Genomic DNA, 22,393 nt, shown 5'->3' on the forward strand with positions numbered 1-22,393 from the left:
GCATTTCACCCAAGAGATTCTTTTCAGTTATTCAGCAAGTTCCTCTCTCATAACCTCCTTTTACTTCCTTTCATAACAGTCATCATAAAGTTTAATAATATACTCATACAGTCAATAAGTACTAATTGAAAAAATTATATCTCAAGTACTAAATTTGGCACTTTGACATAGTGAGCAAGTTCCAAATTCCATAGAAATTGGAACCTTAACGAAATCATAAAATTAAACAACATATTGCAAACACTTCACATAACATAAGAAGTGTCAGAGCTATAAATAAAATGGATCAGAGTCTAGATACAATTGATAATCTGATGTGGGGGGCATCATTTAAACGGAATAATCAAGTAGAGTCTCTCATCATGAACAGTAAATAATATTATTTGATTAAGAAACTTTCAGGCAAAAAGTAGTGGCATATAAACGTATTGCAGAAGGAATAAAAGTTGGCATACTTGAGAAAATGTGACAAGCCCAGAATAGTGGAAACAGAATGAGCAAAACTTTTAAAAAAATACTTTTGTTTGTTTGGGGGGCTAGAGGGACTCACATGCAAGTCAAGCTTCTTCCTAACTCTCACAATGCTCTTTTGGGCCCCTTTGTCAGGTCATAAATTTTCTTCAAGAGTTCACATGTCATCCAACTAATTTCTTCCTAAATTATATATGCCTATGCAATTCTCAATATATTTTGTTTTGTATGTATTTTTTCCCAATGACTTAGTACTAAACTACTCTGTTGCTGTTCATATATGTGATTGTTAAGCTCTAGAGAAAAGATTGTGTATCCTTTTCCTGTGCTATCACTCTGGCCCTGAAAGCAATAATTTTTTAAAAATAGCCATTTTACCAGAGAAGAGACATAAGTGCTATAGAACACATGAAAAAAATTATTAGTAATTCAACGTTATTAGTAATCAGGGAATTGCAAGTTAAAAAACACAATTAGAGGGCCTGAGAGATGACTCAAAGGACCGGAGGGCATATTTTGTGAAAAGAAAAAAGAAAAAAAAAAGATAGATTATGTGTATTATGTGTCCTTTCACCTACATTCTCCAGTAATCTAGACTGGTTCAATAGTTATTTCATCCATAAATATTTACTGCCATTTAGGTAACTGGTATTATGTTAGGCTATGGAGTTATAACACAGTAACTTTCCAAATATATGTTCATGGACAATATCTGTCACTACAACATTGAAGTGACTTTCATCCTGACATAATCTGCAGGAACAAGTAATTATTCTATAATAAGCGTGGTTTCTCTGAGCACGGAAAATTTACACAACAGTCACAGTAAACCATAGTATAGGTAGAAATGAATTATTTTGTACTAATAAAAGAACAAATGTACAAAGAAATTCTATAGGATCAGCAGCAAGTTTGTGGATATACGCATTGAAAATGTTAAATCAATCATCTAACTAAAGGTGTCATGAAAATAAACGTTGTAATAAAAGAAAAGAGAGAGACTTCCTGAGATGTCTTATTTCATTCACATTCTTACAGGGCAACGGTCAGAAGCGAACACCGAGCAGCACCCAGGTTAAAGCCATCAGGGAAGGCTTTTCTGAAGATGTTTCTGGTCCCGGGTACATGAAGTGAAATGAATCAGAGAGATGCAAAATGATGCCTGTGCTTTGGTCTCTTAGAAAATAGCATTGACAAGGGAAGGTGGCGTTCAATGTCATGCAATTTTGGGAATGATGACAGCTGCATCTCTAAGAGTCTAAGGACCCAAATGAGAAACATCCTGCCTCTTCTCTGAGAATACAGAGACGGTCAAGTGGTGGATGCTGATCCTTGGTTTGATCTCTTTTGTCCAACCTGTTCTCTTGGTCAGAGTTCGTTAATTCCTTTAAAATCCTGAAACAAAGCAGCAGGTGGGGAAAGGCAGTTACTCTTCCTCTGCTTCTGTGACTGGTGTCATCCTCTGCTTCTGTGACAGGTGTCAGTACTGGCTTCTGCCAATGCCAGCTATACCTGCTAGACTTGAAACCCTAAGACCTGTTCCTGTTACTCTTCCTGAATTTTCTGACCGCAGAACTGTTGTGGAAAAGACTATGAAGTGTTCAAGCATAAATCACAAAATGCTGATTCTATATAACCCCTAGAGCCTGCAGGTGATGCTCTGCTTTGTGCTTCAAACAAATCTAATGACTTTTTGCTCTTTAAATCCTAACTTATAGTAATTCAAACGCTCTTGTCATTGCCCGAAAGAAAAGCCAATTTCTTCAGCCTTTATCCTGGCTTTTTTTTTTTTTTGGCTTTTTGGGTCACACCTGGCGATGCTCAAGGGTTACTCTCAGGAGTCACTGTTGTCAGTGCTCAGGGGACCATATGGGAATGCTGGGAATTGAACCTGGGTCCGCCACCTGCAAGGCAGACGCCCTACCCACTGTGCTATCGTTCCAGCCCCAATCCTGAACATTTTTAATTATAATTCTATCTCTCCTCGTTCTCTTCAGTGTACCAACGTTTACCTTCCCCGTCAAGCGATGGTAATGAGAAAAAATTAACACCCAAATTCAGCCTTTCACAGGGAAAAAATGTGTTGGAACCGGGGGGCGGGGTGGTGGAAAAGTTGAGTGAAAAATTGTCAGCCCAGCCTGATGAAGACTTTATGACGCTTTATGACGTTGGCCACACGCACCCGCGGCCAGGCAAGCAGGGACTGGCCACCCTGGGAGGGGCCAGTCGCAGCGCCTCCCTTGTTCCACCCACAGCAGGAAGACCTGGGCTCTGGAGGCAGGGTAAGAATTTGGAAAATCTGGGCCATGGGAAATGATCTGGGGCTGCAGGGTAGTGAAAAGCCGGGGGAGAGATCCTGCGAGTGAGGGATTTTCTGAGCCTCTGTGCACTGCTGGCCCTTGAGCACAGGTGGGGCTCAGTTTGGGTGCTTGGGTCGATCTACTGAAGACTTGAACACGTTTCTGCGTTTTTCCTACAAAACAATGAACTTGGAAACGAAAAGGAATCGTTCCGTTGAAACCCTGAGTCTGAGCAGACGCCTCAAGCCTGGCATTTCCAGAGGTCAAATTCTGAACTAGGGTTTTGAATGCTTAAGTTATCATGAGAAGGCTTTAGATTCTCTTGATGACGATGAGCAATGTGGGTGGTGACACCTTTTCCAATCAACCACTGGCAGCTGGGAAATGACAAGAGGAAATACAGGTGTGACAGCCAAATCCATGTCACCTCTATTTAACCTGCCCCAGTCTGGTGGGCACACTTAGCGTCAGAACTGCGGGGTCCTCTTCCTGCTCCTTATCCTGTTGACCCAAGTCTCACCCTCTTCGTCCAATGGTGCTTGGCCACCATGTGCAGGACAGCACCCTACCCCCTGTGCCCAAGAAAACAGTTTCTGCTTGTAGTAAAAAGCTGGTCGACTTTAGCAATGCACATTTTCTTTTCTTTTCCCTTTTTTAAAAATTTAGTTCTTATTTTATTAAAACACTGTGGTTTACAGAATTATTCATAACTGAGTTTGAAACATACAATACTGAGTTTGAAAAATACAAAACTGAGTTTGAAACATACAATTCAGCACCTATTCCACCACCAGTGTCAACTTTCTTCCACCTATGTCCCAAGATTCTCCCCCCTGCCCCCACCCTATACCCAGCCTGCCCATCTTAACGGCACCTTTGTAAGTTTTGGTGTGTTCAAGTTTGAGTCTCATGATTTTACTGTTATCGAATCTGTGGTTTGGATACTTTGCTCTGTCATTCCTTAATACCCCTAATGTACCTGAATCCCCTTGACCCCTCCCCCACCCTCTCCTTACTTCTTCCTGTCTCTTCTCCCTTCCACCCTCCACTTATTTCGTCCCTTCTTTTCCCTGTACCCTGGGGTCAGTGGTGATCTAGGCATACCCCCTTTAAACCATTTCATTCCATCCAATTATTCTAAAGAACACATATAAATGATATTGTCCTGTGTTTACCCTTCTTCTTCTGGCTGATTTCCTGAGACACGCTTTCTCCTGAGTTTTTCTAGAGCCTCCTAGTCACTTAAAGGGAAACATGATAGAAAATTCCAATCAAAATAAGGAGTTGATGGGGGACTAGAGCTATAATATAGCAGGTAGGGCGTTTGCCTTTCACGTGGCCGACCTGGATTCAATCCCCAGCATCCCATATGGTCCCCCGCGCACCGCCAGGAGTAATTCCTGAGTACAGAGTCAGGAGCAACCCCTGTGCATCGCTGGTGTGACCCAAAAAGAGAAAGAAAAAAAAACCCAATTGATGGCAACACACCTAGAAGTTTTACTAGGAGTTCAAAGTTAGATTTCACCATGTTTGTAAAGTATACATTTTCTCTTGAGAAATTTGATACATACAGATATGGAAATTTGCCTTGATACAACATAAAAGACCAAAGGAGCTTTAAAAATTATAAACAGCTTGTTTTGTGTATTCTATCAAAACTATATTCCATGTACTCTGCATATATTGTTTATATTGTGAGATACTTAATAGGTTTGTTATAAAAATGTGTGTTTCAAATGTATCAGTTGGGGAGTATGAATTCATGCATATGAAAACCTGAGTTATTTGCAGAAGATAATGCTGAACTTTCTTTACTAATCACAAGGTAGCACTGTAGCACTGTCCTCCCGTTATTCATCAATTTGCTCAAGCAGGCACCAGTAACGTCTCCATTGTGAGACTTGTTGTTACTGTTTTTGGCATATTGCATATGCCATGGAGAGCTTGCCAGACTCTGCCCTGTGGGCGGAATATTCTCGCTAGTTTACCATGCTCTCCGAGAGGGACAGAGGAATCCAACCCGGGTTGGCCGTGTGCAAGGCAAATGCCCTACACGCTGTACTATCACTCCACGATCTAAATTAGAACAATTTCCTAAGGCATTGTTGAACTTTAAATCTGTGGCACGATTACTTTAAGTTTTGTTTCTTAATCTGAATCAATCTCTACCTTCTAAAAAGGCTTTTTCTGCTAAACTTTTGTGCTCCTTAGCTACTAAACTCCTATGCTGGTTTTAAGCAAACTTAATTTCTTATGTTTTGGTTTCTATATAATCTATTTAAAAATAATTTGCCTTTGCAATCCGTTATAATCAGCAGTCAGAGAAATAGCACAATGGTGAGGGTGCTAGCTTTGTATGTGGGTCAAACTCCGTTCAATCCCCAGCGTCTTATGTGTTGTTCCAAGAACTGCCAGGAGTGATGTCTGAGCACAGAACCAGGGATAAGTCCTGAGCAGCACTGGGTGTGGCCCCCAAACCAATAAATCAATCAATAAGTTAATTTTAATAAGGTTTTAAAATAATTGATAGTCCCTTTTGAAGAATGTCTCCTAAAAGTGTTTATGGGTTAGAGGCCTCCATGGAGACTTGTGAGTCTTGAAAATGTGCTACAATATTCCAGGCAATCAGTAGTTAATAATGTACTTTAGGTTGTCTTTTGTTAGTTTTTGAAGGAAATACCAATACATGAAAACTAATCTGACTTGCGGGGATTATGGTCTTAGTGGTGAAATAAAATAATATAAAATTATCATAGAGTAATACCAGAGAGTTGAATTAAGCTTGATGTTTCTGATAGAGGTTATTGATCCACCTGTTCCTCACACTTTTTATTTCAAATATCATCTTTTGTTCCCTATTCTAGGACAATGGAAATGAAACCATAGCCCTTCAACTTCCTAAAACTATGTCATCCTGGTTTTAAAACACTTGCAAGGCCTAACACTTTCCCGTTTGTAAGTAGCACAGAAAATTAAAAAAAAAAAAAAGCAACTGACTTACCAACTCTGTAAAGAATATGGATCAATAGAAATGAAACATCTATTTTTTTCCTTATGTTTACAAAAAGTGTCATTGTTTTCATCGATGTAACAAAAATGATTAGAGGGTGGGTCGACAGGGGCGGAGGAAGAGGAAATACTAGGGAAAAGTATATTATAGCATGCTGCACTGAAATATGGAATCATGACAACTTATTGTCCTCCACTCTTCCTCCCTTCTTCTTACAGACAAAGCAGACAGTTCATCCACTTTTGAAAACCAACGGTAATTGACAACCTATTTATTTTACATAAACATTTGCTGATGATAAAATAACATACTTGATAAATCTATCCATGATTTCAAAAATGTATTGGTAAATGTTTTGGAGGGCATGTCAATTTCACTACCCAATTGAAACTTATATGAGTTCTTTAGATTCTAAAATAATATAATCTCAAAAAAATTGAAAATTTGTGATAATTTGTATGTATGCTCTCATACTAATGGTTGACCATGAACACATAAAGATGCAAACTAATAAGGATCTAGTAAAATAAAGATGGAGTATTTCCATTCTGCTATAAAATGATTGGTTTTCCACAAAATGTAACAACTGAGATCATAATTGGGAAAGCAAACTAATTTCTGACACTATAGAAGAATTCACCATTAGCATAAATAGTGTAACTATTCATAATTTCAAAATCTTTAAAATATTTCATGCCCACAAAGTCATGAAAGTGAAGCAGACATCATATTTTATCATAGATAGTAATGAAAATTCATTCCTTTTAAGAATACACTACTGAACATAAAGAAGACATATGAAATATGTGTCTGTTTTCTACTATTTAAATATCAAAAAGGTTTGATAAGAATCATGGATAAACTGTTTAGAATTTTCTTTAAAAATTTAAGAACCATGGATAAGTTGTATAGAATTTTCTTTAAAAAGTTGATAGCACTCATCTTTCGTTGAAACAGTGAATCTAATCAAAGTAGATAGAGTGTTAACTAGAATTCATCTGCCTCACAGGCATTGGGAGGGTTGGGGAGGGTGGGGGTTTATTGGGGTTCTTTGTGGTGAAAAATAAGTATTGGTAAGGGAAATGTGTTTGATGTTTGCATGACCGAGATCTAAACCTGAAAGCTTTGTAACTTTTCCCACAGTGATTCAATAAATAAATAAATTTAAAAAAAAGTTGGTAGCACCAATCTCACATGAGGGGGCAAGCCAAGAAACTATTTAAGTTATATGATAGATGTGTGTGTGTGTGTGTGTGTGTGTGTGTGTATATGGGAGGAGTACGTGCATGCAACTTATAGTGGAATGATGACTATTTCCTTGACTATGTGGCATTTGTTTTGTGAAAAAAGACCAAAGATTTTTTTGACACAATGAAAGTTGAAAAATAACCTAATGGTTTTGGGTGTCAACAGTTATGATGTTAGGGACTGGAGTGGGTGGGGAGTTTGCGTTGTACGCAGTCGGCCTGGGTTCGATTCCCAGCATCCCATATGGTTCCCTGAGCAATGCCAGGTGTAATTCCTGAATGCAAAGCCAGGAGTAACCCCTGTGCATCACCGGGTGTGAGTCAAAAAATAAATAAATGAATAAAGTGACTGCACTATTTAAGAAGTTATGATGTTAAACAACCTTTGTACAAAATAGTTCAATAAATTTGAACAAGCTAGATTTAACACATCAGTAGTATTTGTATCTTTTCTCTACTAGGAAACTTGAAAATATAAAAAAGTATAAGGAACGAAGTCAACATTGTTTTTAAATGTTTAATGAAATCAAGATAACGTGTCTTTCATTGGAAAAATAGACACTTCATTTCTGTATAGCCTCAAACCAGAAATCTAATGTAATCTTGATTGGAATCATGTGATAATAAAAGTACAAATGGGTCTTTTCACACACACACACAAAAATAGCAAACCAAGAAATGGTGAGGATTAAAAATGCGATTGGTAATTAATACTAGTACCATAATAAACTAGGAAACTAGTTTTTGCACATTTTCTTGATGGTAGACTTAGCAATAGAACTGGGCAGAGTTGTTTTGTCTCTGCTCTTTGTAGGTTGACTTCACAGCTATCAATTAAGTTCAGATGATTTCTATTTTCCTATCAAACACAAGCTAAGTTACATTGGAACTAAGGTTACATTCTATTGAAACTCTATAACATTCTCTTGTCCAATCATTTATGAATTTGGAAATCACAGTTTCTTGAAGAAAACCAAGATTTGTACATTGATTTTCCCCCTCTGAACCAAAAGAGGCCCAGGTGTCACACGTGTTTCAACAAAACCTCAATCTTTTTGGCTTTCTTTCCAGGGATGGCTTTGTTTCCAGCAATAGTGTTTCTGACTGCTGTGCTGCTACCATTTTCACCTGCAGAAGCAAAGGTAAGGTCATGGTCACGGTCCTCCCGTTGTTCATCGATTTGCTCAAGCGGGCCCTGTAACGTCTCCATTTTTGAGACTTGTTGTTACTGTTTTTGGCATATTGAATACGTCACGGGGAGCTTACCAGGCTTTGCCGTTCGGGTGAGATACTCTCGGTAGCTTGCTGGGCTCTCTGAGAGGGGTGGAGGAATCGAACCCGGCTCGGCTGGGCCGGCTGCGTGCAAGGCAAACGCCCTACCACTGTGCTATCTCTCCAGCCCAAAGGTAAGGTGAAGGTGGAAAATATTTCCAGAGCTCTGCATGCAATGTCATGTAGGATGGCAGGGAGTTTTGTGAATGGAAGGAACAATAATATATTACTGATCATAAAATGATCATTGGTAACTCAGAGCATTTAATGCAACTATCTAGAATAAGCACAATAGCTGTCCTCTGTGGCTATTGAACCCATTATATGTCTTGTCCAATGTCGAAGAACTTTTAGTATAAAATCTGAATCACATTTCAAGATTTAGTATACAAATTAAAGGTCACTTTCACTGTCCTCCCCGTTGTTCATCGATTTGCTCCAGTGGGCCCAGTAACGTCTCCATTGTGAGATTTGTTACTGTGTTTGTCATATCGAGTATGTCATGGGTAGCTTGCCAGACTTTTCAGTAGCTTGTCAGGCTCTCTGAGAGGGGCAGAGGAATTGAACCCGAATCAGTTGGGTCTGCCGCATGCAAGGCAAACGCCCTACCGCAGTGCTATCGCTCCAGCCCACAAACTAAAGGTAAAGGTAAGAGAAGAAATTTATTGTTCTAAGCTGCCCAATTTGAGTCAATTTCTCAAAAATAGCGCTAAGGACCTAACGTATTATTGAACAAATTAAACAAAATATCACACTATGTAAAAAAAAGTCCTTATTTTGTTTAATTTGTTCAATAATATGTTAGGTCTTTAGTGCTGTTTTTTGAGAAATTGACTCAAATTGGGCAGCTTAGAACAATAAATTTCTTCTCTTACCTTTCTGAAAGCAAGGAACCTAAATAACCAGGTATCAGTAGGGCCACTGTCCTGGGGAATCTTGGAAGGAATTATTTCCACCTCTCCGCTATTTTTATCTCTTCACAAATCCTTGATTTTCTGTGGTTTAAGGTGGCATCACTTCAATCTGATTCCTTGCTCACTGACTTTCCTCCTTCTGTGTATGAGTATTCCTTATAAGAACTACAATCATTAGGCAACGGACCTATTCAGATTATCCATTGGCAAAATTCTTTTTTCCAGATAAGGTTATTTTCTGGAAATGAGGACACAGATATATATTTGGGAACCACCACTCATTACAAACAAAATATATTTTTAATAGCACATTTTTCTTTTAAATTGCTCAAACACTAAACCAACAAAATACTAAAATGATCATGTTTGAATTTTATTTGCAGTAGAAATACTAGTCTATAAGCATAAAAAAGCTAATGTAGGGGGCTGGAGAGATAGCACAGCGGGTAGGGCGTTTGCCTTGCACGCGGCTGACCTGGGTTCGATTCCCAGTATCCCATATGCTCCTGTGAGCACTGCCAGGAGTAACTCCTGAGTGCAGAGCCAGGAGTAACCCCTGTGCATCGCCAGGTGTGACCCAAAAAGGAAAAAAAAAAGCTAATGTAAGGAGAGTTAATACTCAGGGTAAGATACTTGCCTTAAGCATTCTACCAGGGTTCATTCCCTAGTACCTCATCTAGTTGCCCTGAGGCATGCCAGGAGTGATTTCTGAGCACAGAGTCAGGTGTAAGACCTGAACTGCTGGGAGTTGCCCAAAACCAAACAAAACCCCCTAAAAAAAAAACGCAAAAGCTAATATAGTTCTTCTACCCAAGATCATTTCAGATTTCATTTCTTCAGTTCACTTTTATGTTATCCCAACAGATAATTATCAGTGTTTTCACATAATTTTAAATTAGTACATCTCTGCATGTTACATTTATTTTCATTATTATCATATTAAAAATGTACACCTGTTTTGCATATTTGAAAACTGCTCTTAAGGTTTATTAATTTCTAGAGAAATAATACAGCAGGGAGGGCACTTGCCTTGCACATGGCCCATCCCAGTTCAGTCCCGAGAGCTGCCAGGAATAATCCCTGAGCATTGCCAGGTGTGGCCAAAAAAAAAAAAAAAAGAAAAACTAAAAGAAATAAATGAAATGTCTTTTTTTTAAAAAAAAAAAAAGTTATCTTTGTTGCCTTGAATGAACTTATTTATCCATAAAACTTTCAGAAACATGAAAAAAAATAACTTCAAAAATTTTTCCCCTTTAGGATGATCCAGCTTTTTCTTCTTTGTTAACATCTCAACCCAGCATTCAAAAGGAGATTGTTAACAAACACAATGAATTTAGGAAATCAGTCCAGCCACCTGCCAGCAACATGCTAAAGATGGTAAGAGACAGAGACATCAGAGGGGATGTGGACCAGCCAGGGGAAGAGCAGACTGTGTGCTGGAAGCTGACATCTCTTAGGAACATTGACTCACAAATTTCGGTCTTTATTTTGCTCTAAGCTGTATTATGGGAAGGATATTAAAATTTTAATGAATCTTTATAGTGATTCAAGAGACTGTTAAATTTATAGGGAACTGTTAAATTTACAGGAAAGGCAGAACCAAAAGCAAAAGGCAGAATCAAAAGCAAAATCCCCAGGGCTTTTGAGAGAAACCAGGGGTAAAGTGCTTACTTTGCATGCTGTAGACCCCAGGTTGCATCCCCAGCATGGCAGAAATGAATTCTGAGCATAGAGCTTAACACTATATATGAATTAACTTTTGTTGTTGCTGTTGGTGTTCACTATATTTCTAAAAATAGAATTTTTCTAAATATAGAATCTTTAAAAAAATTCCCTTGTGGCAGGCATTGGAACCAATTTTGAGCAACTTTGCAATTGTGTATCTCCCAGTGATTCTATAAAAAGGAAAAAGAAAAGAAAAAACAGAAATCCCTTGATGTAAGGAGAATTGCCCTTAGGATCAATGTCCATATAGGACTCAGCCTCTGAAAGTTTTCTGTTATCTCCCTTATGAACTACAATGAACTGCACATGAATTTGAAATATTCTAAGTCAATTTCTTTCTACTGAAATTTAAAATTTTTTCAGCTGTTGGTCAGTATTTAGAGTAGCACTATTAGTAAAATTCATGGATGTGGCTGCTCTGCTATCTTATATAGATATTATATTAAATATTTCTCTTGGAGCAATAGCCACAGCGGTAGGGCATTTGCCTTGCCTGCAGCTGGCCCGGCCGAGCCTGGTTTGATTCCTCTGCCCCTCTCGGAGAGCCCGGCAAGCTACCGAGACTATTTTGTCCACATGGCAAAGCCTGGCAAGCTACCCATGACATATTCGATATGCCAAACCAGTAACAGAAGTCTCACAATGGAGACGTTACTGGGCCCACTCAAGCAGATCGATGAACAACATGAGGACAGTGCTACTATTTCTCTTATTAAGCACCTTACCAGTGAATTCTGTTCATGTAGAAATTCACAGGGAAGCAAATAAAAGACATCACATTTCAAGAGAGATTTTAATAACAGTGACAGATCAGGCTCTCCAGAAGTTTTATTTCATTTTATTCTTTGGGGCTGGTCCTGTGGTGCTTGTGGGCTGTTTGCACATCAGTTCCTGGGGGTTACTCTTTAGGGACCATGCAAAGCCGGGGATCAGAATCAAACCATAGTTTCCCACATGTAAAGCATGTGCTCCAGCACTTCGGGCTATCTCCCTAGTCCAACAGAAGCTTTAAAGATGACAAATTTAATCAGATGACAAAGCAGATGCTTCCTTGGAGGTCTTTCACTTTTTTTTTTTGCTTTAACATTTAGGAATGGAGCAGAGAAGTAACATTAAATGCACAGAAGTGGGCAAACAAATGCACTTTAGAACACAGTAGCCCGGAAGAACGAAAAACAAGTATGTCCATTTATACATATTTGGGGAAGGGGGATGAACAATAAAATAATTTTGAACAGACAGGCTAGGAGGGAACAATCTGGTATGTCTCATTAGTGATACCTCGTGAATAACATTGCTTATGCTCTTTAAAATCAAGCTGCCTTTTCATTATAAGTAGCATTTTGTGTTTGCTGATTTGTAAAAATAATTTCTCAGGCAGTATCTCGTTTTTTCTTTTTTTTTTAATTTTTATTAGTGAAACACCATGAGGTACAGTTGTAGACTTACAATTTTTTGTGCTTGGGTTTCAGTTATACAATGATCAAATACTCATCCCTCCACCAGTGCCCATTTCCCACCTCCACGGATCCCAGTATCCCTCCCACCCCCCTCATCCCCCCCCCATCCTACCCTGCCTCTGTGGCAGGACATTCCCTTTTGTTCTCTCTCTCTTATTGGGTGTTGTGGTTTGCAAAAGAGGCAATGGGTGACCATCATGTTTGGTCTATAGTCTACTTTCAGCATGCTTCTCCCATCCTGGGAGGATCCTCCCAACACCTTTATTTGGTGTTCCCTTCTCTATCTAAGCTCCCTTTTCCGCTAGCATGTGTGGTTGGCCTCCACACCATGGAGTAAAATTTCTGGTACTAATCTCAGCCATTCTTGGTTGTTAGTCTCCTATTTTGTTACTTTATGCTCCCCAGATGAATGCAATCTTTCTATGCCTATCCCTTTCTTTCTGAGTCATTTCACTTAACATGATACTTTCCATGTAGTACCATTTGTATGTAAATTTCGTGACTTCGTCTTTTCTAACAGCTACATAGTACTCCATTGTGTAAATGTACCAATATCTTGTTTTTTCTTCTCAACTAGTTTATTAGTACATAGGTCCTACATCTTTCTTCCGCCACAAACAAATTAGAGAAAAAAACAGTACATTGGAGGAAGAACTAACCCAAGAACACAATCTGAACTAATGTTATATGTTGGAAAGTAAATCATACTTTCTGATTTCACTTTAAGTTTTTGATAGAGTTTGTGGATGAGCTGGGCATCTGTAAAGCATAAAGAATAAAGTATAAGCTAAAAGGGTATTTGTGAATAAAAAAGGTAAAGGTAAAGGCCCTCCCATTGATCGTCGATTTGCTCGAGCGGGCCCAGTAACATCTCCATTGGAGACTTTGTTGTTACTGTGTCTGGCATATCGAAAAAATGACAGGAAAAGGGGAACAAGAGAGATATTATAGCTGGAAAGGCACTGACCTTGCCTGCAACTGACCAAGCAAACTTCAATCCTCAGGCACCTCATATGGTCACCCTAGTCTGCGAGGAGTGATTCCTGTCTGCCCTGAGCATAGGTACCACAGGAAAAGGGCAGGAAATAAAAGGGGGGAGACATTGTGGCAATCATGGAAGAAAGGAGGCACCAGAGGAGGGAAAGTTGCTGGGTTAAGTTCCCCATGGAACCCTACCATGGTGTCCAAAATTTGAAAGACAAAAAACAAAAATATTTTAATCTACAAAGATTGACAAAAATGTAAGATGTTACCTGAATTATAATTAAATTAATAAATAAAAATAAAATAAATTTTTTTGCCAAAGAAATTTTATTCCCATTGACTAGTACCTCCATACTTCCCCTCCTTGCCTTAGAACCTGACTTCCCATACTCAGAGTCTATGAACATTAGTATTTTTCATAAATGTCATATAAGTGAAATTATGCAACAAGTAGTATTTGTCCTCCTTTGGTTTACTTTATTTAACATAATTCCTTAAGTTCCATTCACATTGTCAAATATTGCAGAATTTCTTTCCATTGTAGGATTCCCTTCCTTTTTTATGGATGACTAATACTCCATTGTGTCTACTACATTTTGTATTTTCATTAAACATCAGTGCACACTTAAGTTGTTTCCATCTTGGTTGTTGTGAATAGTACTGCGATGAAAATAGGGACTGTCTTCGAGGTCTCCTGGGGATCCTTTTAAGATTTATTTCAATTACTTTGAATATTCAGATATTACATTGATGGATCATATTATAGTCCTACTTTTACGTTTCTGAGAAGATTCCACACTATTTTCCACAGCAGCTAAACCAGTTGGTATTGTTGCCTAGAGTGTAGAAGTGTTTCAGTTTTTCACAGCTTTACCATCCATTTTTCTCTTTTAAAATTTTATTTTTATGTCATAATATGAAACTAACACCCAAGGACAGTAGATAAAGGGCCAGGAAGATTGCTCCATGGTTGAAAGCCTGCTTTATGAGCTGGGAGAGAGGGATAGAGACGGTTTCACTAAGTCAATGATGGTTGGAGGGATCTCTAGGGGTGAAAGATGTGTGCTGAAAGTAGATAAAGGATCAAACATGATGGCCTCTCATTATTTGTATTGCAAGCCATAATGCCTATAAGTAGAAAGAAAGTAAGAGACAAACTGTTTACCATAGAGGCAGGGGGAGGGGTGTGAGGGGGGTTGTGTGGAGGGGGATACTGGGGACACTGGTGGTGGAAAATGTACACTGCTGGAGGGATGGGTGTTCAATGATTGTATGACTGAAACTCAAACATGAAAGCTTTATAACTGTTGCTCACTATGATTCAATTAAAAAACTTTTTTCTAGTTTTATTTTTAAACATCTTGACAAGTTTGAGATGAGCTCTCATTGTGGTTTTGATTTCTTTTTCTCTGATGATTTAGGTAGTGATCTCGAGAACATATGTTGGTCAATTGTATGTCTTCAATGTGAAAAAAATATCCTTAGTTTGTCAGGAAGCCCCAGAAAATTGAATCTTTTTTTTCCCACAGTATCACTGTATCACTGTCAATCCGTTGTTCATCAGTTTACTCGAGTAGGCACCAGTAATGTCTCCGTTAGTCCCAGCCCTGAGATTTTAGCAGCCTCTCCTTACTCGTCCTTCCCAATGCTGCCATATTGGAGGCTCTTTCAGGGTCAGAGGAATGAGACCCGTTATTGTTACTGATTTTAGCATATCAAATATGCCCTGGGGAGCTTGCCAGGCTCTGCCGTGTGAGCGGGATACTCTTGGTAGCTTGCCGGGCTCTCCGAGAGGCATATTATATACTTCCCTCTATGATTTGTTGCCTACTGTCTGAACCCCATCAAACATGTTGTGGCAATTATGGAAAATGGGTAGGGAGTGTCTTATGATGTGTCTCACAGCTGCAAAAGTGGCCGCACTGTCCAGGAATATGTTCACTCATGTGTGAGGCTCGGCCCACGCATGTGCAAAGCGGCCTGGAGCATGGTAGCAGTTGGGTAGTGGAGATATGTTGAGGGAAGGGAGAAGAGAGACAAAGAGCCAGAGAGAGGGAGAGAGACACAGATGGAGATACGTGTTTGAGAGAACATAAGAAGGAAAAGCAAGCGAGCAAACAAGCCTCAAATGACTTTTGTGAGAAAGTTATGTACAATTCCTCCAAATGATCTTGCCCTGGAGTCCTCTGCACCCATAAAAGTGGTTAAGTATGTCACAAGGAAAACCTTGCTTGCTTGCTGATGGTCCTCTCAACCTCATTAGGACTTCCAGATTCTCCTGCGATTTATTCTTTTCTTAGGGATCCACTCATTGTGTGGGACCTTGAATTTCTTCTTGGGGGGGGGGGAGTTGGAGGTGCTTTAACCCCCTCGTTTCAAAGAGCTAAACTGCTCAGGATCTGCATCTCAAATGGATGTGGTTTCCTTGTCTTTGGGCTACTTCCCAAGACAATTCTAGTCTTTGACTATTCTAACCAATTCATTCCCAGCCCAGGGAAATGTTAGAAGGTAGTTTTTTTTTTTTTTCCCCTTTATTTTATTTTATTTTTTTTTAAGTTGTAGGTTTACAATTTTTTGTGCTTTGGTTTCAATTATACAATGATCAGATACCCATCCCTCCACCAGTGCCCATTTTCCACCACCATGGATAATATCCCTCCCACCCCCATCCCCCCATCCCCCCGTCTCTGTGGCAGGGCAATCCCCTGTGTTCTCTCTCTCCTTTTGGGTGTTGTGGTCTGCAAAAGAGGCATTGAGTGGCAAACATGTTCAGTCCATAGTCTACTTTCGACATGCATCTCCCCTCCTGGGAGGATCCTCCAAACATCCTTTATTTGGTGCTCCCTTCTCTATCTGAATAGCCCTTTCCTCTAGGATACCAGACTGGCCTCTAAGTTATGGAGTAATCCTCCTGGTGCTGATCTCAGCTATTCTTGGGTATTAATCTCATACTTTGTTACTTTATATCCCCCAGATGAATGCAATCTTTCTATGTCTATCCCTCTCTTTCTGACTCATTTCGCTTAGAAGGTAGTTTTTTTTTTAAAAAAGGTATTATTAAATTTGTTTTTTATTGTTGATGCTGATGTTTTATTTACTCTGTACTGACATAGGGCAATGGAGGGTCTGGCCGCCACTAACCTAAATCTCAGTCTGTTCTCAGTAGCCCAAAACAATTAGATCATGCTAGATTTTGTTAGCATTCCAAGGCAGGCAAGAGAGATGCCAGACCATTGAGAAGTTTCTGGAAAATTTGTGGCATTGAATGCTCAGACCAGTTCTTCCTTCAGCCAGAGAGCAGATCACAGAGGTTTTTGTCTGGGAGGGGAACTATGGCTTCTCCTAATAATAATCACTATCTTTGTTGTCCCTCATGGAATTAGATCGAGGTAATTCATAATAGAACCTTAATGATCCAACTCATAGAAAAGTTGTGAGACTAGCAAGAGGAGTTACAGCTCTTGGAGCGAGCCAGGAGTAGCTGGGATAATAAACACCCAAAGAACTCTGCTTTCCCAAGAAAAAAGATGCAAGCAGCATTTTTTCCTTTGTTTCTTTTGTCCTAAGCTTGCAGGAGCCATGGCATTTTCCAGGTCATACATCTCTCCCTTCTCTTAGGTTCTCCTTATGTTATCCATGGAACCCTACCATTAACAGTATGATAAACCAGGGTGCCTAAAATTTGAAAAACAAATTTATGTAATTATAGTGCGCCAAACCCAGCTGCTCCAAGAAAGGACTCCCTTCAATCTTATCAGGTCTTTGTGAATTGTCTCCAAAGATTATCCAGCCTTCATGCCTTTGAAGTGATAAAAGGTCAGGCAGAAAAGTTAAGGAATGGGCTAGAGTGATAGCACAGTGGGTAGGGCATTTGCTTTGCATGCAGCAGACCCAGGTTCGATTCCCAGCATCCCATATGGTCCCCCGAGCACCACCAGGAGTAATTCCTGAGTGCATGAGCCAGGAGTAATCCCTGTGCATTGCTGGATGTGACCCCCCCCAAAAAAAGAAAAAAAAGACAGTTCTGTTCAAGGGCTGGCTGAGATTTAACTTCTCTTCAGATCACATCTTTCTTATTTTTTTTTCTGAAACCCATTGCCAAAAGGGATTCCCCCTTCCTGCCAGCCTGCTTCCTACCTCACTGACAAAGTGTGACCCTACAGACTTTAGAAGGTCTGGTTCCTATGTAGCCAGGGAACAATAACCTTTTCATTTCTGTATGGATTTTATCACAAGAGATAATTTGGTTATGAATTATTAGTGAATCAGTATATTGGCTGGGGGAACACCAGGTTAATCAAAGTGGTATATATCAGAAGAAGGGCAGATACCAAAGATCTCACTCTTGTATGAAGTTTAATAAAAACAATGATAATAAAAACAAACCCTTAGATATTGCTAACAGAACTGAAACTACCAAGCTGGGGGTGGGTTGGGAGGGTGGACAGTTATTGGCACTCTGGGGGCAGGTGTTATATAGTAGCACTGTATGCCGAAAACATTAATAATGCTATACAGATCATGATCATCAATATATATTTTCAAAGTTTTTAACTTCCTCTATAGATAGATATACATCTATCTATATCTTTGGTCATCACATGCTTCATTACTTTCCTCACAAATTATCTGTTCCTTCTTAGGTACAAAATGTGGTGAAAATCTCTATATGGCAAGTGACCCGACCCCCTGGTCAGATGCAATCCAAAACTGGTACGATGAAAGTTACAACTTTGAATATGGTGTAGGGCCAAAAAGTACTGGTGCAGTAGTTGGACATTATACTCAGGTAAGGGGGGAAACTGAAAATACTTTTGCCATGTAATGTAAAAAGGGAAAGTTTCTCAAATTATGAGCAATTCCGGTGTTTAATTTAGGACATGCTGATTAAGTATAAGATGGTTCAGCAAAATCACCTGCAAAATTCTTGGTAGGAAAATACATGCGATGCTTTTCCAACGTTATAAAGAGATAGTGATTACAAATGAGAGTTTAGAGACTAACAACCAAGAATAGCCTAGATTAATACCAGGAATTTTACTCCATGGCTTGGAGGCCAGCCACACATGCTTGGGGAAAAGGGAGCTCAGCTAGAGAAGGGAGCACCAAATAAAGGGTGTTGGGAGGATCCTCCCAGGATGGGAGAAGCATGCTGAAAGTAGACTATAGACCGAACATGATTGCCACTCAATGCCTCTCTTGCAAAACACAGCACCCAAAAGGAGAGAGAGAACAAAAGGGAATGTCCTGCCACAGAGGCAGGGTGGGATGGGGGGATGGGGGTGGGAGGGATACTGGGATCCATGGTGGTGGGAAATGGGCACCGGTGGAGGGATGGGTATTTGATCATTGTATAATTGAAACCCAAGCACAAAAATTTGTAAGTCTACAACTGTACCTCATGATGTCTCACAATAAAAGTTTTAAATAAAAGTATGGGACTTTATTTCAATAATTTAGTTAAATATTCCCTAGATCAGTCACATAGCTAAAATATGTAATAATAATGTTTTTTAATTTTTATGTTTGCTATATTGCCCCGTTTTAATGTTTTCTCCTATTCTCCCTTAAAACTTGACAGGTTGTCTGGTACTCATCTTACCGTGTTGGATGTGGAGTTGCCTATTGTCCTAATCAAGAGAGCCTAAAGTATTTTTATGTTTGTCAATACTGTCCTGCGTGAGTATAGACTTGATATTTTAATGTCAAAAATTCCATCATAGCTGTCATTTGCTAACGAACAGAATAAAAAGCATATTTCAGTAAAAGGAAGAGATAAAACTTTAAAGCTGCATTTTAAAAATAAGATATTTTCAGTTTAACAATGACCAAGTTCTCAGTTCAAAGTACAACATCTGAAGCACTCCCTGATATAGAGTACTATATTTTTCCTATTGTGTTTCCCTATGACTTTAGGCTATTCCATAAGCATATAGAGTATAAATATCTTAAATTTTATATCATCACATTTGAAACTTAAAGTGAATAAATTTAACTTTTAAGCAAGAGATAGCAGTGGAGTAACAAGTAGGGAATGCATATTGAGATTTCAGCACTTAATTCGAAAATGTTTTTGCTTATCTTATAAAGTCACCATCATTGTTACCAATAGAAATGATTCAACCATTCATAGATGATTTATCCACTCATTCTTTGGTTCTATAAGTATTCTTAAGAGTTCCATATTTTAAGAACCCAGGAAAAGATACCATAAGTGCTAGCTTCCAGAATTTTTTACAAAACTTTATAATGTAACATCTCTTGAGAACTTGAATTATAGCAAGTCTATTTCACCAAGCAATACAATTAAAGTTATTTCTATAAATCTATGGCTGTGTTAAAGACCTAATTTTTAGCACATCTGCTTGAAATTCCCACCAAAACCAATCCTCCTATAAGAATTGTTTTAAGGAATGAGTAGGGTAGCACATGTACATTTGTATGTTTGAGGATTATAACCTCCTAAGTCCTCTTCCTGCTAACATTTATTAGGATTTAATAGAATCAAAAGGCCTAGAAAGCTACACTCACCAACTGGCTGTGGGAAGGGAGACAGACAGGACAAATCACAAAGGGAACATTTGGAATGAATACTAAGGAAAAACAGCGTGAGAAGTTCCAGGACGCTTTTATATCTATTTCACAGTTTTTCTAAAACCACCCACACATATACCACTATTCTGTACAGAAGATGAAATTTAAATGCATCTTCTGACACTTTTGGCTGACACAATGCTATTGAGATTTTGTCTATTTTCAAATGAATTAAATGACTATTAAGATATTAAGTATCAGTGAGTTCACTGCAGGGTGACTGCACCCTGGATATTGGTATCTGTCAAAATATTTTTAATGAAAAAAAATTTTTAATAAACCTAAAAGTCTCATATACCTGATGGAGAGATAGCACCAGGGATAAGGTACTTGCCTTGCACACGGCCAACTCTGGTTAAATCTCCACATTGGTATCGCATATGGTCCCCTGAGTGTGATCTCTGAGCAGAAATAAGCCTTGAGCAAGGGCACAAATGGCCCAAAAACCAAATAAAAAGAAATAATAAATGAAAAAAGTCTCTTACACTGAGACTATAAAAACCAGCTCCCGGAACTGCGCGGCCACATTTGCGGCTGCATGACATCTTATTATGACATCTCATTCCTACTTTGACAAACTGGCAGGCTACCGAATGTAGCCTGCCCACACGGCAGAGTCTGGCAAACTCCCCGTGGCGTACCCAATATGCCAAATACCAGTAACAATGATGGGTCTCATTCTCCTAAAGAGGCTTGAATATAACCTCAGGGCCAGGATGAAGGAGTCGTTACTGGGGCCTGCTCGAGGCAATCGACGAATAACAGGATGATCTGTGATTTGTGATCTCTTACACACCCTCTGAAACTCACAGTTTCTCTAACCTGCCCGTCACACAAATGCAAACATCATTAAACAATACTCTATTTCCATCTGAAAGTGAAAAAGTTCATAAATATTGTAGCTTCACTTTCCCTTGTTCACATAGATGACAGTGGTATTTTACCATATTTCAAATAAACAAAGTGATAGTACCATTGAGTATTATTTTCCGATCCCATTAGGGTCTTCTCCTGTCTCTCGAGAGGACATGTAGAACACATCTCTAACCAGTACCTTGGCTACATGGATTTACCAATTTAGCTAATTCTACTAGGAAATGAAAAAGGGTTACAGCATTGTAATATGCTCAGAACTTTAGATTCTAACTGTTCCAAACTACTTTCTCAGTTTACCCAATTAATAGTCAAAGCAATAGGTCCATGTATGAGTAACGTTCAATTATTGAACACTGGGAATTACAATTTTTCAGTTTGTTAGAGTAAAAGATTTAATGGCTATTTAATAGTGCTGCCCTTGGAATAAAACTAGACAAAGTGAAAAATATTTGACATGACATATTTTAAATTGCAGTGGGAATAATGTAATGAAAAAGAACACCCCTTACCTCAGTGGAACACCTTGTGCCAGTTGCCCTAATAACTGTGACAGCGGACTATGCAGTAAGTTTGAAGTATTTATCTTGCTATTATATAGCATTGATCGTTGAGTTTCTTTTTATTAAGAAAATTCCTAAAGTAGAGGCCAAAAATATAGTTCACTAGGCTGGCTGGAGCGATAGCACAGCGGGTAGGGCATTTGCCTTGCACACGGCCGACCTGGCTGACCCAGGTTTGATTCCTCCGCCCCTCTCGGAGAGCCTGGCAAGCTACCAAGAGTATCTCGCCTGCACGGCAGAGCCTGGCAAGCTCCCCGTGACATATTCGATATGCCAAACACTGTAACAAGTGTCACAATGGAGATGTTACTGGACCCACTTGAGCAAAATTGATGAACAGCAGGAGGACAGTGACAGGACAGTGACAGTGACAGGCTGAATGCATGCTTGGCATGTAGGAGATCTGGGTTCAAAATCAGGCACTACATGATCCCCCAAAGACTACTGGGAATTTTAGAAACATCATATTCAAAATTAAAAAGTGATGAATTTAGTTACGACACTCTTGTTCTCTAAGTAAAAGACTCTTCACAGGGTAAGCTACATTTGTCTAAACTGTCTCCTAGCACTCTTCTTCATATGGAATATGTAGACTGCTTTATACTGAGGAAAATTATAATGAAGTAATTAATCTGTTTTGTTTCAGCCAATAGTTGTGAACATGAAGATCTTCTTACTAACTGTGATTCCTTGAAGTCAACAGCTGGCTGTGAACATGAAATGCTTAAGCTGAAGTGCAAAGCGACCTGCCTATGTGAAAACAAAATTTACTGAAATGACCAACTGCATTGCACACGGAGATCTCCTTAGTAACTTTGATTCCTTGAAGACAATAACTAGCTCAAGAAGTGTAAAACTACTTAACCTATGTGAAGCTACTTACCTACGTGAAAACCAACATACATTGAGCAGGACTAAGAGGAGAGGGCTGCAGAATAGATGCATTTCAGAGGTGCAACTGTAGGGCTATCGTTAAGAGA

General features: G+C 39.1%; 1 protein-coding gene across 1 annotated transcript; it reads left to right on the plus strand.

Annotated features, from left to right (window-relative positions):
* Window positions 1–8,101: 8,101 nt before the first annotated feature.
* Window positions 8,102–22,187, plus strand: LOC130038819 (cysteine-rich secretory protein 2-like). Its single transcript, XM_056130630.1, has 7 exons — window positions 8,102–8,170; window positions 10,472–10,591; window positions 12,031–12,118; window positions 18,027–18,172; window positions 18,965–19,062; window positions 21,329–21,417; window positions 22,060–22,187. Exons 1-7 carry the CDS (start codon window positions 8,102–8,104, stop codon window positions 22,185–22,187), a joined length of 738 nt encoding a protein of 245 aa, XP_055986605.1.
* Window positions 22,188–22,393: the final 206 nt, after the last annotated feature.

Source organism: Sorex fumeus, unplaced genomic scaffold (genome assembly GCF_029834395.1).
Source record: "Sorex fumeus unplaced genomic scaffold, SorFum_2.1 ptg000080l, whole genome shotgun sequence".
NCBI lineage: Eukaryota > Metazoa > Chordata > Mammalia > Eulipotyphla > Soricidae > Sorex > Sorex fumeus.

Coding starts and splice junctions, on each gene's coding strand:
- LOC130038819 (XM_056130630.1), top strand. CDS start 8,102: ATGGCTTTGTTTCCAGCAATAGTGTTTCTGACTGCTGTGCTGCTACCA. Junction 19,063..21,328: donor GTTTGTCAATACTGTCCTGC/GTGAGTATAGAC, acceptor TTTAAATTGCAG/TGGGAATAATGTAATGAAAA. Junction 21,418..22,059: donor CTGTGACAGCGGACTATGCA/GTAAGTTTGAAG, acceptor GTTTTGTTTCAG/CCAATAGTTGTGAACATGAA.